Here is a 19536-nt window from a genome sequence, read left to right as displayed (position 1 = left end):
CAGGATTGGTAGTTCTACAGTTAAACCAAGTAGGTCTGACTCATTCACATTTAGCCTCATGGCGTACAGTGGCTGGAAGCGGCTTCCAAACACTGGCAATATCTCATTGCCCATAGTTAACAGGAATTCTCGTTTTTCCAGCACAGATCCAATCCATATGCAACCCACCTTACCTATGCTTAGTGGCTCACTAACCTTTCCATTCTGATCAGCTTCATATAGGTTTTCTGCGTAGCTGTGTATTGATTTCAGGATTGACTAGTAAATAGTGCATTTAATTCCTGTATTTTATGATTGATACTTTCATACATCACTGGGTTCCCACCATTCAGCTACCATCTGTCTAGATGTAGCAGAGATATCTGTTGCCCTAATTACCCATTTCTGTCTCTTTCCCAGTATGTTGGAGATAGCCTGACCTTCTATGACTGTCTTGTATGCTTCCCACAGTTTCACCTCACATTGTTCTTATCCAATATTTCTGTAAATTAATTGTCAAAGGCATGCCTTAGTTTAACCCAAATGACTGTCACTTTCAAATCCCAAGCATCCAAATGGGGTATTGCCTCTCTCTCTTCTGGCAGACAATCACGGGGCGTGATCAGACAACACTAGCATAGAATATCACATATTAGAACCTACATACATTGATGAAGATCACCCACCCGTTCATACTGAGATACCCAAGTTCATGCCCTCACCAATGATTATCAAACCATTACAGAATACCGTTGCCAGGCCTGTCCAGTGTGTCACGGTGGAACCCCAATGGGAATTAAATTAACTTTATGGTAATAGCTTCTCTATCCCAAACTCCTGCCACCACCACTATGCATCCATAAGGAACTGACCAAATAGTGTTTACTGTAGATGGTATAAAGTTCTTAATACCCAATATTAATTTTTTTGTACTTGTCGAAAGCACCTTTTGCATAATTAATATCTGGGCCATGTCAACGGAGTTGGTTCGATAGCGGAACACATTTGATAATATCCCCACACCATTCAGATAATATCTATTGCTAATCAAGAGATATAATTTCTAAGACATAAGGGTGACATTCAAAAGAATCATGTATCCATTCTCAGGTCTTCACCCCTGGAAAGGGAGTACCATAATGGCCACAGTCCCCTGGTGTCCAACTCTAAGCTTTTGGTAGACTAGAATTAATGCATTCTGATGGTAACAGATTACCACATCTTTGAATTGATTACGATTTCTTGAAGAACAGCCATCTCCAACATACATTTATAACTCAGAATCAGTATTCAGTCTATAATGATTATAGATTATATTATTTTTATTGATCCAGAATGCCTCAATCCTTCTGAGTGAGTATTCAGTTTCCCTCTCTCCTGTGTATAAGTATGTAAGCAATTACACAAATGTCATTTTGTTCCAGTGACTAATAATGTGTCTTCTTAAGTGTGTCTTGATAACCCTTGGTGAGAATGGGAATAAGAATATTTCATAGATCTCATACGTCTAGGTTTGATCCAATGTAACTCTAAATGTGAATGTATTTTTTCAAAATATACGAACGTTTCTGCAAAGTCTTGTAAACAATGCAGTAAATTTGATTTTAAATCTTATCCGGCAAGTGTCTGCTCCTGATGTTTACTTTTCTTCTTGTATATCTTTAAGAGTTCATTTCTTTCCAGTATTTGTGCTTTTACCAATGCATTAATTGCATTATTAGTGTACCCTTGTTGGAATATCAAACTGATGTTTCATACTTTCGCATTTAGATTTTTCATTGCACAGCCCTTTCACTTTTAACATTTTACTGAAAAGAATGTTTGATTTCAGATAGTCAGGTTGGCCAGACTGTGTACAAAACATTGTTTGTAGAGGTTGCTTTCCTGTAAAGTCTAGTTTGTAGTTTATTCTCCGTTATATAGCTCTCACAATCCAGAGAAGAAATTGTGTTACTACTATATTTGATGCCAGTTCAATGTTCAGAGTAATCTTTTTTAACTATTTGTGGATACGCTGGAGCGCATATACTGATCATTTACAAATCAAATATATCATCTATAAAACAGGCATACAATATGATGCGGGTCTCATAAATAATCTTTTTCTTGCATTCGCTCATTCAAATTTGCCCTTAAACAAATGCGTGTATTTTGGTGCAGAATATGAACCCACTGCAGTACCTTTTGTGTGTTTAATGAGTGTATCTTGTTATACAAAAAAACTGAATCGAATAAGTGTTGAATGCACAAAGCTACACCCTCCTTGTGATGGGAGGTTCCACCTATCTTAACAAGGAAAAGAAAATGGCGAGTCACATTTCCTTGCATGTCGTTGAGAGGATGAAAAACATGCGTGTATGTGCTCTGTAATAATAAATATACTAAAAAGAACAATTATGCTGTGATGTTGGATGCCTTACACAAATTCTATCATAACGTTTGGGTGAGGTGGGGTGCTAGTCTTAGAACATGAAGAATTTGATATGGCACTATTATCAGAACATTACATCACAGAAATTTAAGGCACTGAAGTTGAAGCCTTAACACAATGAATGTTAAAACCAGCATAAACAGGAGGAATGTGGAAGGCTATGTAGTATGTTATGCATTTGCCAAGTTTTAACTGAAATGACAAACGTGTAAAGAAAGCATGTGCCGCCTCACAGTGTAGACAATGAAAGACGACGGGCCATGGTAGTAAATGGGTCCCTTATAAAAACTGATGCCACAAGCCAACAGGATAGCTGGGCCGTGAGGCAGGAGGCGTGATCAGAAGGTTGGGTTGAGCCAGGTCACTGAAGTGATGGGAAGAGTGCAGCACAGAGAAATGCCACAGTCTTAAGAGCTGTTGTGGTAATGCACAAGAACAACAGCTCCAACAAGTATCTCGGAGGAGATGTGTCATGCCACAGTCCAGAGTACCCGATGAAATGCTAAAACATGGCGGAAAGCCATAGCTGGGTGGCACAACGGAATAAAGCATGGCTGCCTGAAAGATATGGGCATTTATTAGAGAGAAGGACGTGGACATTCTGATGAAGTCCAGGGAGCTGAGAAAACTCATATGTCTAATGTGCAGAAATGTTGATGGCCATAAAAAAGGTTGACGGGTTTCTTGGAGGAACTGGGTATCCCCATCACCAAGTCTATGCCACTTTGGCAATATAAAACAAGTATGCAATAAGTGGAAATGTTTTTTAAATCTTGGTATGTGAACACTCAAGCTCTCTAGATGACAACGGTAAAAAAAGTTTCCTCACTAAAGTTTGAAGGCCTACCTCAATGTGTGAAATGAGAGAGCAGCTTCTACAACTTTCTTCCACATTATCCACAGAAGCAAATAAGTAATAACATATGCTTCCATGGCAGAGCTGTATTTTAATCCCTTTCTGTTCCCTAGAGGAAGCCCTTTAAAAATCTCTCTGTTTTTTTGGACTGACCGGAACTCCCTCTCAATGAACTATGGTATGACTTGAAGACAGAGTCAGTATGAGAATCCCTAGGTGAGGCTGCCTACCCTTGGGGATGTATGATAACTGCTTGTGGGTCATTGGGAGAAGGTAGAAGGCTGGGTGGTGGATGATGTTCAGAATGGGCAGCCCACTGGAGATATTGTGAGTCTTTATGTTTTTTGGGTCCACTCATACAGAACAACAATCTATGCTGCTGAAGCAGGAAGGCATCTGTAAGCAGTCAAACCTGTCTGCTTGTGCAGATAATTGAACTGCTTACCTATGGACCAAATTAGGGATGTTGACAATCCCTATTGTGTGCCTTTGTGTCACCACAAGCCGGAGCAAGTCACGACAACTTGCTGGTGACAAAGTAACATTGAGACCACTCTAAATAAACGGAAGAGCACATCAACATATGCCACTGTCTACTCTACTTGAGCCCTGTATAAAACCCCATAAAAGGAGAGGAAGTGAAGGGGAAGAGAGCATGAGTCTTCCACTAGAGGGCTTGTCTTCGGTCAGAAGCCACCCCACACAATAAAATCTGCCACACAACAACTCAAGCACAACCACTCACTGGTCAGCACAGAAAGATCACAAGCTCACCCTGTGCCTGCTGTAGGAAAGCTGGGGTTCTCTTAGGGAAAGAATACACCTGTCATCATAAGCAGAAAGACCTACCTGCATTCTGGAAGCTTTTTAAAACAAAATGAAAAAAACAGAAGGTGAAGAGATGGGTTATTTTGAAGCCATTGGAAATTTCACACAACTTTCCTTTTTTAACCCGCTGTTCTTCAAAAATATAAATGCAATTTGCTGCTAAAAGGGCTGCACTACAACTGCTCTTAATTAGTAATTCATTTGTGTTTTTGTCTGACCAACTCTGTGGCATCACAGTTGCAATTAGGGACAGCTTTACGGTGCAATGACCTTGGGGGCGGGGCGCTGCATTTAGCAATAACTCCTGATTTAAAAGCACCTGTTGTGGAGTTCCTTGTGCGTCCAACTTTCAGACAGCAATAAAAGTGTCAAGATAACTCTTGTGATTAATGTTCCTGCTACAGAATGAGATCGGAGGTTTGCCTAGTGGCAGTAGTTTTGACTCACCATAATGTACAACAGAGTGTTCATATGCCTGCTGCAAGGAACTGTATTTTATGTGGATAGCTGAGGGGATTAGTAAAACTAGCCTTTGAAATTAAATGTATGTGAGATGGGGGGCAATGGAGAGACGAGGGGGTACACTTGCCTGGTAGTAGTGAAGGAGGGGGTGATGTTGGGGCACCAAAAGAGACTGTCGCACCGGGCACCACCAGCACTACAGCCAGCCCTGGTTGCAATACAATAAACCTGGCAGATTTCCTGGGCCGACCCTATTGTTCCAGATTGCCTTTTGGCTGTTAACTAGACTTCAGCACTTTAGCGAAATGTTGGCCCAAGTAAAAGAAACAACCCACCAAGAAGGAAGCAAGGCATACATACATCTCTTCAAACATCCTTGCAAGGGAACAGCTGTGTGACGGATGCCATTGCTTTTGGATCACTATAATAGCCCTCCTGAATTCCTGTGCAGAAAGTGGCTATATAAACCCTTGATTTTATGGGTGAGCCATGACACTTTCCCAAGCCTCTAGGGATGCTGCCAGCTTTTCTATTGATTTTCGCTACATTTGTGACATAGCCTATTTTACAGATTCTGCTTATTATTGTACTATTCCTATTACTAACAGCCTTTATTGCAAATTAAATCTAATAATCTTGAGATTACTGCTGCATTTATATTTTCCTATTTCCTGTATTGCACATTTACATTTGTAATATACCTTCATAGTTTTTCCAGATTTGTGATCGCGAACACCCTTTTCTTAACTCCATTTTGAAATACTGTTTGAATCTTTTCTCTAGGGACACTTTGCCTCAGACACCGTCTGGACCCTCTCAAGTTTTGGGGTGCCACTGTTATGCAGATTTTCTAAGCGATGGCACGTCCATAGAATGAAAGTGCATTATACAAATACATTTTATGGGTGTAGATGTATTACTGGTGGTGAGCAGGGCCCAAAACGTTGGTATAGAGAGAAGACTTGAGTTTTCTTGGAGTTTTGAGTGGCTCATCTCACCCTATTCATGAAATGGCCCTTTTGGGCTTGATTTTTCCAGTGAGGGGATGGAATGAAAATGCAAATAATCTAGGCAGGCTTGTGGCTAGTCACTTCGTTTTTTTACGTTCAGCATCTCCCTTGCACTTCAAACACCACTGTCCTGCTGGACTAAATATGCATATACTGCTATATCTCTGCTTTACAATTTACCTCTAGCTAATAAGATTTTAGAACTTGCTAAAAGACGTCCTACTCAATAAAGTAACCTTTCCGTCTATATTCCAAGACAACAAGTTAGACACTACGTGGCCTTAACGAAAATAGTGACAATTTCCCTTACCCGACTTTCACAGGAAATTACAAAAACAAAACTTTGAATGTACAGAATTCATTCCACAACTTACTGCATACCTTTTAGTGAAACCAAAATATCAAAACACACTGAATTGAATTAAAAATAATCGTGTTAGCCACGAGGCTACACTGGCACTGCCATCCTGTGGCAGACACAAGACAGTGGGTTCTGCCAGCCACGTTAGCCTTCTTAAACTCCAAGACTTCTTTACTTACACATCTCTGAGCCAGGTTTGCATGCAGCTCAATAACAAAATACACTAAACTGCAAACTCAAGGATGCATATGCACGCCCGTGTTCCTACTCACCCACAATAAGATGTGCAGCTCCATTATCACCGTCTGGACCTTAAGAAACATAGAAAGTAAAACTATAGTCACGAATAATGATCAAGAGTGCATATGCAAATTCAAACACACCCAATAGTATTGACAGTAAAAACATGCATTTGTAATAGGAGGTCTCGCATTAGCGAGAATTAGTGCTGTTGGCGTTGTAAATGACAATCTCGCCTTTGGGTTCTTATACGTAGTTAGCCATGCACCACCTTAAACCTTTATCAGAAATAAACTGTGTTTGTGCATTCCTTCATACACCTGGCATTAGACTGTAATGGTCAGAACATCCCCTAGAGGGCACCACAATAAAAGTAGCATTTGGAAGAAGCATGGTCATGCAATTATTGCCAAAGGGAGTATATTTAAAGAACATGCACACATTGCACAGCCTGTACAATGGTCTATGCACAATGTCCAAGTAAAGTCTTCTTGGATAAAGCGAGCAGGACTGGACAATGGAGGAATGAAGGCGATCAAGGTTGCATTGTTAGCTTGTAACAGAGGCTTGAGCGCAAGATGGGCAGTCCATGGTTAGTGCAATGCTGCCAATGATCCAATAGGAGTGCTGCCATATGAGCAGTACAGAGTGAGAAGTGCAGCTGGAGTGCTTCAGTGTAACTTTGTGATAATATCGATTGTCTAAGCCTGTGTCCTGCAAATTATAACAACTACTTACAACTATACCAAATTCACTTACTTTTGGTCACCATTTTGTTACCGCACATAGAGATGCTATAGTTTGTGGAATACCAGTAGGAATCTTTAAAGTAATGTAAACAGAATGTTTCCGGTGTATATAAAGTGTATATATCTTAGTTCATATTTATGTTATTTATGCCTTAAGCTATTCTTAGGCATATAAAAGAAAATAATTAACATAACTTCACCTTTTGAGTCACAGAACCAGGAGTGGTGGAATTCTATGTATAATATATTTGCTAATGTGGCTGTTCTGGCGGTATGGTTTTTGGGTGACCCACACACTCCTAGGTTTGTCAGTCTTGCCAATAGTTTTGGAATGAATCTTGCCTCTATAAGGTGGGAATGGGGAGGGAACATTCCCGTATTTTTTTTTTGCGTGCAAAAGCAAGTGGATTCACCACAAAAAAACTTTTCCCTCTTTAGGTAATAATGCTCAGCATTCAAGTGCATTATAACGCATCATTTGATGTTCATATTTTTATCACGTGTAATTTTTTTTGCAACATAGTACGAGGCGCCCAAATGTCATAGATTTCAAAGAGAACTCCAGGGATCTCCGTTGGATAGTGTTTCAAAATAGGAGTAAGCCAATAGTCAATGGTAAAATAAATATGTTTTAATTATGCATTTGGAACTTCCCCATTCCGAAGACAAATATGAGCTCTAGTTGTCCGACTCTCTAGCCACACAGCAGGTTGTGTTTTAAACTATTTTTTGTTTCCATTGCAAGCCATGCAGTTACTACAAATAGCCCTGTAGATCAAGGACTCCTGAAATGATTGCTAATAAACTTGTGCTTGTTAGCATTCAGCACTCTCCTAGAGATTCATGACAACTGTCTCCCCTCAGGAACTGGTGACAAGCGCCATGTCTCAGTTCCCGTTTATTGCCGCTGCTTTTGTAACGCATCGAAGTTAACAATTAGCCCTAAATGGATATTTGATGTAAAGTGCAGAAGCCGGAAATGTCATGTTGCTGAATCTGCAGCAAAAAGTGAGGATGTCATTTTATTCTTAGTCGAACCACAGGAGGAAAAAAGATGAGCGTGACTCTGAAAGTTGTCCCCTGCTGCAGCTGACGCACAGGATTCCTGGTAACCACTCCGTGCAGCGCCCCAATAGGATTACAGTAGACATTGTGAAATATTTATGGAAATCCCGTAGGTAATCTTCCCCGCGATGCTAATAGTTTTTACGCACTCATTAAAATCGTAACACCACATATAAGAAATGAAGGTCAGCTGGAGATTTTAGCGAAGACTTACCTACCGATGTGGACTAATCTGCGGCGTGGAGTAAGCTAACTGTAAAACCATTGAGTCCGAGTTGACCGAACTCCCATAATTGTGTTCTATCCGCATTATTAGAACATTATGAAAGCTTACAGGGGACGAGTTTCCCTGTGAATTTTGTAGTATCAGCTCTCCTGCTGTGCAGAGAGCCGCGTTTAGGAGTTAATACATTCCCGTTGATTTCTCGCTACATGAAGCCACGAGAAAAAGAAAATGAACAAAAAAAAACACACACATAAGACAGTACTACGTGCATTTTCTGATTGTGTATAGTAACGAATAAGAAAACTGTTGTATTTGTGGGTATTTGGTTTCCTTTAAGGAACCTTGGGGGGTTGGAATGGAATGGGGACAAGAGAAAGAACGTGGGGTATAAGGGATTCTAAGGGCGGTTGAGCTGGGATTCAGACGTGCTGTACAGTGCGGAATAGACCTTTCCTGTTTACCAATTTACCTTGCGTGTGGACCGAAGATCATCTTACAAAAACACAAACTTGGAAAATGAATTGTGCATGCAAACACAAGTGCTTGCTCACAGAGGCGAGACAGGAATCAATTGACAAAAAAAAAAAAAAAAAAAAAAAAAAAAAAGAGTTCCTCCAAACAGCAGAAAAACATTCTAGGCGTCATTAAACTGTACTTGGCCGGTGTTCCTCAGCCAAGTACAGGAAGTGACCTATCTGCTGCCCAACCAGTTAGGAGGCAACAAAATGAGAGCGACACTGCCTTCAACCTATGGTGAGCGGTAGGCAGCGGCAGCCGGGAGCCGGGAGCAAAGTCCTATACTCATCCCAACAGGTTTTGCAGAAACTGCATGCGTGCTGTCGAGGCTCAACCTAAAAATGACACGGAATCACACATTCATTCTGTTTGTATCACAGTGAATCAAATTAAACAATCACAAATCTAACACCAAATAAAGAAACTCTAAAGTTATGAAGAAATTCATTCCATAGGCAGCATTTTTGATGAACATTGTCTCTCTTGTGAGGCTGGGGAAATGGACAAATTCATGAAGGGTTCATCTACTCACAACTAAGCCCACCTACAATGAATTAAAATGAACAATTTAAAAAGTTGAGGGTAGCTTGTGCAAAACGTGACTGCAGAAGCAACATGAGATTCGATGTTGAATAAGGGCAATGAAGGCAGTCTATATCATGTCAACTGTAATGCTCAGATCATTCTAGTATGAAAGGGGTGGGGCAGAGGTTTAATCTGAAACGAGGGAGATGGGGTGTGGCCAGATAAAGCAAATGGCTACAGTAGAAGGGAGTGCCACAGCAATGGGAAAGCGCTGTCATACTGTACCAGCTGCACCAACTTGTCTTGGTCTATCAAGTTTTAGACCACTGGTACAGGATAGATGATGCTGCGGTGCACGCCTCTCTCCATTCAGACGGAACATGGCCTATCAGCTCTGGATGTACCTTCTCAGTATGGGTGATGCAAGACAGATTTACAAAGGACTAGTTGCAGTCCATAATGCCACATAAAATTAAGAACACATAAGCAACATTATCCAAGGGGAGGGCACTCCCAGGTAGTTATTGACAGGAATGGAGGAAGACATCCCAATGTGAAGTAGTGCCTGGTGTAGCGAGGGGACACACTTTTCTAGTCTACGCCTCAGAGCAGGCCAATACAAGCAACACATGGACTCAGTAACTACCTTTGAGTGAAGGCCACGAGTGACCTCACGCTCCTTTATTTATACCTTCGGGCCGAGCCTGGCTCTCTGTGTGCAAGGTGGATTCATAAAATAGTAGAGCCCGGGTGTCTCTATCTCTCCTATGGTTTAATAAAGAAAGCCAAAATGTCAAAAGATCAATCACAGGTAGCAAACAAAGTCCCATAGCTGTTGGATAGAGCAGGGTTGGGGTGAAGACCGTCTCTCTGGCTTCGGCTGACCAGCTCCACGGGATCTTCAGAGCAGATGTCTCTATGTTGGTCATATCTTGTGATCACAAACCTTTGGAGTGAGCCTTGGGCAACAACTCTACCCTGGCCGGCCTGACCAGGGGACTTCTAGCTGCTTTACCTTCCCACTCCTCTTGAAGGTCTTCTGTTTCTGCCTCATCAACAAGGACCACTTGTTTGAACCATTTGACCATCCTCCCAATTCTCTGAACAGTCACCATGGTTTCATCCACTTTCTCAAACTCCCACACCTCTGGTTAGTAGGGGGTCCGGAATTTCTACCCCAGGTGTCGATCCTTCATTATAACTAGATCTCCTGCCTGGAGATCAGAAACCTTGGTTTGCCATTTTTCACTTGGTTTCTGTCTTCATTGCTGAGTCCTCTCTACATTCAATGTCATGGGTTGTCAACTGGCATTGGCAGGGATGCAGTCGGGAGGGGGAAAAGCAGGGCAGCGGGAGTGCAGCCCGTGGTGCTGGGGGGCATCTGTCGGTATGCTCAGAGGAACTTGTGTAGGCACCTCTCCACCTCCTCTCCTTGATCGACTCCTGTTTGCAAGGCCCAGTTCAAAGTCCTCATGAACTGCTAGGTATCTTCGTTGGCTTGGGGCCAGTGCGGGGTGATCCCTTAATGTCAAATTGGAAAGGACATAAGGTAGTCCTGGAACTCCTGACCACGGAAGGGAGGTCCATTGTCATTTCTGACTTCTTCTGGCAGCCCTAACATTGTGAATGTTTTCTCCAGTACAAGTTTGAAGTGTTCAAATGCCGTGGACTTTACCAGCTCGACTACTGGGAATCGTGTGCAGGAATTGGTCAGCACAGCAGTCAGGAGGCCGTCTGGTAAGCTCCCAAAGTCCATGCTCAGTTTTGACCACAGCTGGGCACTAGGGTCCTCTGTCAGTACAGGAGCAGGAGGTTGGTCTCTAGCAGTTATCGCACAAGGGTGACCTCCTCACCCACTCATTCACCAAGGCGTCCCACCCTGGGAACCACATTTTGATGCTTAAATGATCTTTAGTCTTGGCAGATCCATGATGCCCTTGATAGGCCAACCTAACCACTCAGTCCCAGAGACAGCATGGCATAGACTATTTTTGTCCTTCGAGCATTAGGCCATCCCGGCTTACCGAGAGCTTGCTCCGCACTGTCCATAGTAGTTGCCTCGCCATGCGTTCCTCCTGAGTGAGCATTTTTGACCCATCAAGGAAATGTTGCCACTGTCTTCTGGCCAGAGCCTCTTTTCCCTTTTGGATGCTGTCATCTTTGCAGGTGGCTTCCTGGATTTCTGCCACTGTCAGCGCTGTGGGACCTGCCATCTTTACGACCAGCTGCACAAAGCATTAAGTCTGCTCTTTCTCACCTCCAGTCTCTAGCGATATGTTCTGCTGCGGGTACCTTAAGAGATAGTCAGCTGGACTGTTAACTCCTGGGTGATAGATGAGCTGAAACCAGTATGGCTGCAACAGTGCTGCCCACCTCTTGATTATTTGGGATGCAGATTGAGCTGTGCCAGTGAAGAGGGCGACCAGCAATTTGTAGTCAGTGACCTCTCAAATTTCGTGCCTGCGGAGGTACAGTTGGAAGTGCTGGCAGGCTCCCTGTATCACAAGGGCCTCCCTTTTGATCTGAGCTAATGTGTCTCAGTTGTCAAGAGTGCTCCGCTTGAATAAGCTACGGGTGTCCACTCCTGGCTTTGTCATTCTTGAAGATCGCCACTAGACTGATTGGGCTGGCATCCACTACCACTTCCGTTCTCCTTTGTGAATGAAAGTAAGCTATTGTGGCCTGGTCCAGTAGGGCCTCCTTGATGGATTAGAATGCCTTTTCCACCTCTGGGCCCCAATCCTACCAGGCATCTGTCTGGGTGAGGTGTCAGAGGCTCTGCCATCGTGGCCAGGTTCAGGATGAACCTCCTGCAGTACATTGCATTGCCTGGAAGCTCCTCACCTCGGTTGGGTTTTGAGGGACGGGAGTGTTCTTGATTGCCTCTACTTTCTTGGAAACAACTTGCATCCCATCGCTGGAAAAGATGTATCTGAAGAAGTCAAACGAATTTCGATAGAATAAGCGCTTTTTCTTGTGTAGCATCAAACCTGCGTCTGAGAACCTCTGAAGCTTCACCCTTAGCCTGCCATAGTGCTCTCAGAAAAGGTAAGGGCATCATTGCTCAGGTTGATGACACCAAATAGACCAAACAATGTTCATGGATAGCGTTCTGGGAGACCTCAGTGGCAGATAAAACGCCAAAGCTTAGCCTCTTGTAGCGTCGGAGACCCATGTGAGGGGTGAACATGGTAATGTTTCGGCTCTCCAAGGTCAGCTCCAGTTGATGGCATCCAGAGTTGAGGTCTAACTTAGAGAACCACTTGGCCCCAGTGAAGTCGGCAACTTTATCATCCATGGTGGGGGTGAGGTGCAATTCCCGCTCATTCGCTCTGTTGGGAAGCCTCAAGTACATGCCTAGGTGGATGGAACCCCGTTGTTTTGGTTTCAGGTCAGTGACTAGGGTTGACACCCCTGGAGTGGGGCTTGGGACTTTTTCAATCACCCTTTGCTCCTCCAACACCTGCAGCTCGTGTTCAATCAGGGGTCTCAGATGGAAAGGTACCCACCAGTGCTGTAGAGCAGTCAGTTTGACTGAGTGGTCGATGTGGAGATGGGATTGCTTTCCCTTTAGGTTTCCCAGTTGTGGGAATTCCTGTAGCATAGCATTGGCATGTGAATTGTGAACACCAGCTCCAAATCTTCAGCCATGTGGCACATAACAGGGTTTCCGTGTCTCCTCTGGCGATGTGGAATTTCACTTTTGCTGGGCGGCCATCACACAACACTGTCACTTCGATCGTGCCTCGGAGTGGCAGTGGCTATGTACTCCCATACATGTAGACCCTAGCTTTACTCGGCAAGATGGGTGGCTGTGGTGTCAGTTTTTCATATTGCTCTGCAACCTTGACAGTTACTGAGGCCCCGGTGTCTATGAGTGCTGCCACCTGAATGCCGTTGATGTCAACTGTGCAGGGGTGGTCTTTTCTTCTGTCCTGCTCTCCCTGCAAAGGAAATGATGAAGATGTCTTCCTCCTTCTCCTCTTTGTACTGGGTCTCTGAGTAGGCCCTTGGTGTACCACCAGTCGGGTCGTTGTCCAGAGACAGCTGGTGTAGAGTCACCATGGTCTTTTTCAACTTTCGAGACCTTGGAGAAATGGTTGACATTTCCACATCAGGAACACGTCCTTCCCTTCACTGGGCAGACATCAGACATCTTGTGCTCAAAACTGCAGTTTCTGCAGCTTCCGTTGCCTCGTTTTTGGGTGCTGGTTGGCCAGGGAGATGCCTGGTGCTTTCTGATGGCGTCCACGTATTCCTCTTTAACCGTGGCTGTCTTCGAGCCACGCACAGTGGTGGTGGGTCGGATCAGAGCCGCTGCCATGTTTTCTGTGCGGTTGTTTGACAGCTCATGCGACCTGGCTAGTATTAGCATCTCATCCAGGGATATGCCTGGTTGTTGAAGGATCAGTTTGCGCAGTAAGCTAGAGTGACAAGCTTGTATGATTTGAGTGTGAATCTCCTCGTGCAGGCTTAGGCCTATGCAGGTGCTGGCGAGCTTCCTCAGCCATGTGTAGAACATGTCTACTGATTCCACGTCGGTCTGTTTTGCTTGGTCCTTTTTTAAAAGCTCATGGTCTGGGTTGTGTTGTAGGTTAAAGTATCTACTGAGCGCAGCCACTGCTGCATCAAAATTGTCATCCCTTCCTGTATTTGGCAGCTTGTACAGTTTGTTGCCCCCAAAATCGATCATGACAGTTCCATCTTCCTCCCTTGTTGCATGGAAGTATTGCAGCAGCCTCCCAAGCCAGTTGCACCAATGCCATGCCGCCGTGGGGGGTTCGACAACTGGCTGAACGATGGTATTGGTGCCACAGAGGAATGAGCTCTTGGGACATGCACCGGGGTGCCTGGCCGTGCTGCAGTGGTGAGCTCATTACCCCGCACTGTTGGGTTGTTGTCTGCCTTGAGGGGTTTTGCCCCTAGTTCGTCGCACACCTTCATGACATGAGTGCTGTGACTGTGCCATGGTCTGACCCAAACTGCAAGGCTGCCGCTCTGTGGTCATCACCACAGTAGAATGCGGTATGAAACAGTTGTATGGGACTATAATGAGGTTGCAGGCACTTAAGGCAAAGGAATCTCCCTTGTCTGAAGATGTGCGTTTATACCTTTACTGCAGTTATAATTGTATTTGTTGTCCCAATCAGTTTCTGGTGAGGTGCACAGGCCTCTGCAGCCTTTTCGCAGCTGTCTGGGCCCACGCAGCGAGTGAGCGGTGTAGGATGGTTAAAAAAAAAAAAAAAAAGGCATGTACTCATGGTCATGGTGGCTTGAGAGCTGAGCCAGTGTGAGGCAGCTAGGCCTTCTTGTGGCGGGAGTGGCGTGACAAAGCTTGAGGGGTCCCCTCCCACCTGGACCCAGTCAGGGGCCTGCCACCCGTGCACCGTGTACAGTGCTGGGGGGGCCCCCTGGATCTCAGGGCTGTGGGGGCCTTTGTCACACCACTGTGTGGCAGCATTGTAGGCCGCGCAGGCCAGCGTGCTGTGCAGGCCGACTCCTTGCCAGCCAGATTCCAGTGATGAGTGGGGTCGCTGGGGCCACGCAGTCAGAGGCCCGCAGGTGTCCTTGCTGCCAACTTCAACGGTTAGTCGGTCAACTGTGCGATTAGGGGCCCACTGCTGTGGGCTGGTAAGGCACCGTAAGGGTGTTGCAGGGTTGTGGGCAGGTTACTGCAGATATATTTCTTGGTATTGATGCGGGCCAGGGGCGATGACACAGGCTGTTCTGCCCTTATTGCCAGTGTAGCAAGGGGACAAACCTCTCTAGTCTAGGCCCCAGAGTAGGCCAATACATGCAAAACATGGCCTCAGTAACTACCTTTAAGTGAAGGCCACAAGCAACTTTACGCTCCTTTATTTATACCTTCGGGCAGAGACCACCCTCCGGGTGCAAGGTGGATACATATAATAGTAGAGGCATAGTGGCTTTCACTTGGATAGTATTGCTTTTGTAGTTCAGACTCAAAATTTAGGGTGAAAGTCACTAAAATTGTTAAATGGTGTGTTGTACAAGCAGGGCTGGCCTTCGCGCTGGTGGCACCCTGTGCAACAATGTTTGTTGGTTCCCCCAATGACAAGCTCTGCCTCCGATTCCCTCACTACCGCCCCTCAAGTCTCCATTACCACTCTCTCTCAGATACATTTAATTTGTTTTATAGCGCCATTCAAACCAGTTGAGGGTGTGAGATCACTGTACATTATACACACATTAGACACAGACAATGAAGCATACCTGTGTAAATCCATGTATAAGAAATGATACATAAGACAGAGGCTACAAGGTATAGAGGGCACATGTCAACCATACTGGTAGGCTGTATAGTTTAAGACTGCTTGCTCTGGAGAAGCACAAACTCAGAATTTAAAATGTAACACCCTGGTTGTGGATTCTCTTTAATAAAAATTGATTTCTACCCAAATTAATCGCTTTTGCAACATTAGGATACTGAAATGCTGTGGGGAAAAAACCATACCTTGTATTATACATGCAGTTCTTTGATGACAGTTAATAGCTTACTGTTCTATATTAGGATTTTAACTTTTAAAGTGCAAGTAACAAAAGGACCTCACTGACCGAAGTAGTAACCCACTGACCAATTTGCATTATATGCACTTTGTGATCTGCATAGCACAGGTTCTTTGAAGCAGGCATATTAACCCTGTGTGCTATCTTAATACTTCCACTAGAGAAAACTCCGATTTATCTCCATGCAGAACATGAATCACCAGAGTTACCTTGACATATTTATTATTGTCTGAAAATTGTTGGAGGCAAGGAACACCACAGCAGGTGCTTTTAAAACAATAATATACCTGCAATCACAGCGCCCCCCCACGTGAATTCAGCATGTAGTGCAGTGGCACCTATCGCACTGCCCTAGAGCCGGCCCTGTATTCAAAGGGCTATATACGTCGAAGAGTAATAGAGTCATAACTGTTGGCTTTTTATGTACCAGAAGACAGTAATATTTATCTCATTGAAATGTATCGTAGTAAATGCCTGGTTTTGGGGGGGGGGGGGGGGAAATCACAAAAAATACCATAAAGAAAGTGGTGATAACAGATTGTAGTCAAAATATAAATTATTTGTTGTTGGTTCCATACTTTTGATTCAAAAGTGATTTGACCCCATGAAAAAATGCTGATAATCTGCTGCAATGTGAAGAACTATCTTTGAGTGTAAAACGATTTTTTTGCATGGAAAATATGGATGGCACCCCAGACGTTAAAATAAGGAGAACTTTTCTATAAATCCACAGGCATCGCCCTCAGCTATGACAGAAAAAATCTTGACATACTGAGAAAAAAATATGTGCTTCCTACAGCATCAGCAGTCTGTCATTTGACTCCCTGGTGTTTTATTGCAGCTTTAACAGATTCCTAATATACTAGAGTGTGAACTTTATGACAAATGCACTCCCGAATGCCATGTTGAAGAAACAGGAGCTGCATAAATTATATAATTTCCTATAGAGCAGACTGCTGTAAATGAACAAAATTAGGGGTTACATTTGGTCATAGTAACTATGGTTAGTGCTCTAGAAAGCTAAAATGAGGACATGTATTCCATACTTTGTCAAATAGCTTCCTCATCCATGTCAGAAAGAAATAGCCTGGCATACTAAGTGAAACTTGCTTCCAACACCAGCAGCACTTGTCCGTTAACTCCCCAAATACAACTGCGACTTCACTGCAGGCTTCTCTTCCAACAAGCAACCAGAGTGGAAAGTTCTATAGTCTACATTTAAGACAAAAGTGAGGCACTGTTGAATGGCATTTTGCTGGAATAGGAGATCTTAAATGTAAAACCTTTCGTATGGAGCACATGTAAATAAGGGCGCTTTGGCCTGTTAATACAGCTATGAAACAAAGTGGCTTGCGTAAACAGAAAGGATAGATGGGCCATTTATTACATTATAGGATTTAAAGGAGTCACAAATATTTAATGTCTGTGAACCCAACCTAGGTTCAGCAGCTCCATTCCAAATATATTTGCAGTCTAGTCTGTGTACAGCCTCTACTACTATATCCTTATTTTAAAAACAGTAACAGTTTGGTAGATATTCAAGACTTTTACAATATTTCATTTCAAAATATGCTATTTCTAGACAGACCTCATATCCTAAACAAACATTTTGTTTTCTTTTCCCCTACCTTCCTCTTGTCAGTGAATACATTAAGTGGCAAGGTTTTAAAATCATTTGCATTGAGAGTTAAATATAAGGGAAAGATTACACACATTTAGAAATAAATGTGTATTGCCTTTAAAAATACATTTAAAGGGAGTGCATTTAAGGTTGATTATTTAACACATTTTTTAAAATAAGTAACACTGTAAACCTGACAGAAAAATAGGATTTTCGTTTTTAAAGAATGAGAAATTTTGTTTGGTACACAATTTTCACAGACTCTGAACAATCTAAATATGTGATACAAATAAATGGAAGTTAATGTTTTTGGGGACTTTATTTCGGAATCATGTATCAGCATTTTCCACGTATTTATTCAGCCTTCTACATAGGAACGTGATTAATAATAAAGCTGTCTTCTCCAGCAGTATGTCTCCCAGTGCAGACACATTGGATGAACTAGGTAAACGCTCGTTGTTTATTAGAATGCAGAGCCTGGTTTTCCTTTAAAGAAACGTCATGCATCAAGAAACCACTGATTTGAGGGGTTTGTGCAACAGGTGCAATTGAACAAGAGTGGAGTCCCAAATGACAGGATGCCTTGTTCCCAAAAGAAACAAATGCAACAGCGATTCAGATTGTGTTTGATGGTCTTGTTGGAGCCAGAAAAAAAAAATTATGAGGCCTATTTATTCAGGTTCCAGTAGGTGTTATAGGTAGGTATCAACATGCAGGTCGACTTTGCCAGGTGTCTACAGCCATGACTTGCTCAGTGGATGATAGTCATTATTTGCCTTTGGATACAGACGTGCCAAATCTCAACTAGTTGCCTTTGTATTAATACCTATACTAATAAAGGACACGAACTGAATGGCATCCATCAGGAAGAGGAGCAGGATGTACGAGAACCATAAAAGGTCAAGGCAGCTGGGATTATTAGAGTAACTAGGGTAGTAGGGCATCCTGGCCTGTCCTTGATTTTGGAAGAACTAGGGGAAGTAGAGAAATGCCAAACAAGTGCAGGAAGGGACTGTTGTCCTAGGAATCTGGAGTCGCTACCCATCTTGGAGATAAAGTTGATGCATTTTGAGTTCATAATTATTGAAAACACATTCATGTCAGACAGCCTGTAAAGCTGCGAAGAACGTTTCAAGGATACCTAATTAAGCTACTGCTCAGGGTGCTTTTATGCTGCTATACTGCTATTCAGGTTGTCTACTTTGTCAATGATCCTCTTTGGTGTGTCTGAAGTTAGTAGAAATACTTCCTGGTAAATGGCTCACTATCACAGGTGGACTGCCACACTGCAGAGCTGATGCCAATTTCACAATTGCTTTCCGACGTAGGAGAGGGCGGTATGATGACGATTTTGTCCTGACCTACCACTGACGCCAGGAAGACTGCCATCAGCAGAGGTTGCATGAGATTCATCCCATACAACAGAGTCCTTAAGTGCCCTCTGCCACAATTGGTACTCGAGGAGTCAGTTTTATATAAACCCATGAAATAAAACCACTACTAGGTTTGGAGCATTGGTTCACAACCTCAGAGAGGTCACTGGAGATGAGTCGTCTAGGGTGGGGTTTGATTGACTGTCATGAAGATATTCCTACTGCTGGGGAAGTTAAAGGGAATGGGGGTCATATAACCACTTTGGGTTTCGAGACAGTGCAGGAAGCCTTTATTCCCAAAAACCTCTGTAGCCACCAGCATGTAATTTAAGTGTGTGCTAGAAAGAGATCCACAGTGATCTTGATGGATGATACTCTTTCTGGAAGAAGTCTCTCACAAGACTAGAGCACATAATGCCACCTCCCTTTCCCCCACTAAATCCTTCTGGATGGTTTCAGAAAAGGATTTTTGCTGGTGTGAAGCTGGTCCAGTGATCTAGAGCCCGATTAAACACAGTCATCTCTCTGAAAATATACTTACATTGCATTTTTGCAGGTAAGGGTAGCACCTGCAGTGGGAAAAGCCACCGCTATAGTTACAATTTCACTAGAACCTCCCTGAGTGCATTGAGGACTAAGTGTAGCAAGCCTTTTGTCCCAGTAGTGCAGATTCCTCCATGGTGAACCCAGAATAACGTCATAGGATTCCATTTAAAGAGGACATTAATTCTTTATGGAGTCATCTATCATTTAAAGCTGATACTAT

General features: G+C 43.4%; 1 protein-coding gene across 8 annotated transcripts in view; it reads right to left on the bottom strand.

Moving 5' to 3' along the window:
- Positions 1-19536, bottom strand: part of LOC138299904 (membrane cofactor protein-like) — a 439137-nt gene that overhangs the window by 17561 nt on the left and 402040 nt on the right. For all 8 annotated transcript variants that reach the window (XM_069238611.1, XM_069238612.1, XM_069238618.1 and 5 more), the window contains one exon: positions 6200-6238. In XM_069238611.1, coding sequence (XP_069094712.1) covers positions 6200-6238 — 39 coding nt within the window. The remainder of the gene's footprint in view (positions 1-6199; positions 6239-19536) is intronic.

This window comes from Pleurodeles waltl, chromosome 6 (genome assembly GCF_031143425.1).
Source record: "Pleurodeles waltl isolate 20211129_DDA chromosome 6, aPleWal1.hap1.20221129, whole genome shotgun sequence".
Lineage (NCBI taxonomy): Eukaryota > Metazoa > Chordata > Amphibia > Caudata > Salamandridae > Pleurodeles > Pleurodeles waltl.
This window is presented reverse-complemented; position numbering and strand designations above follow the sequence as displayed.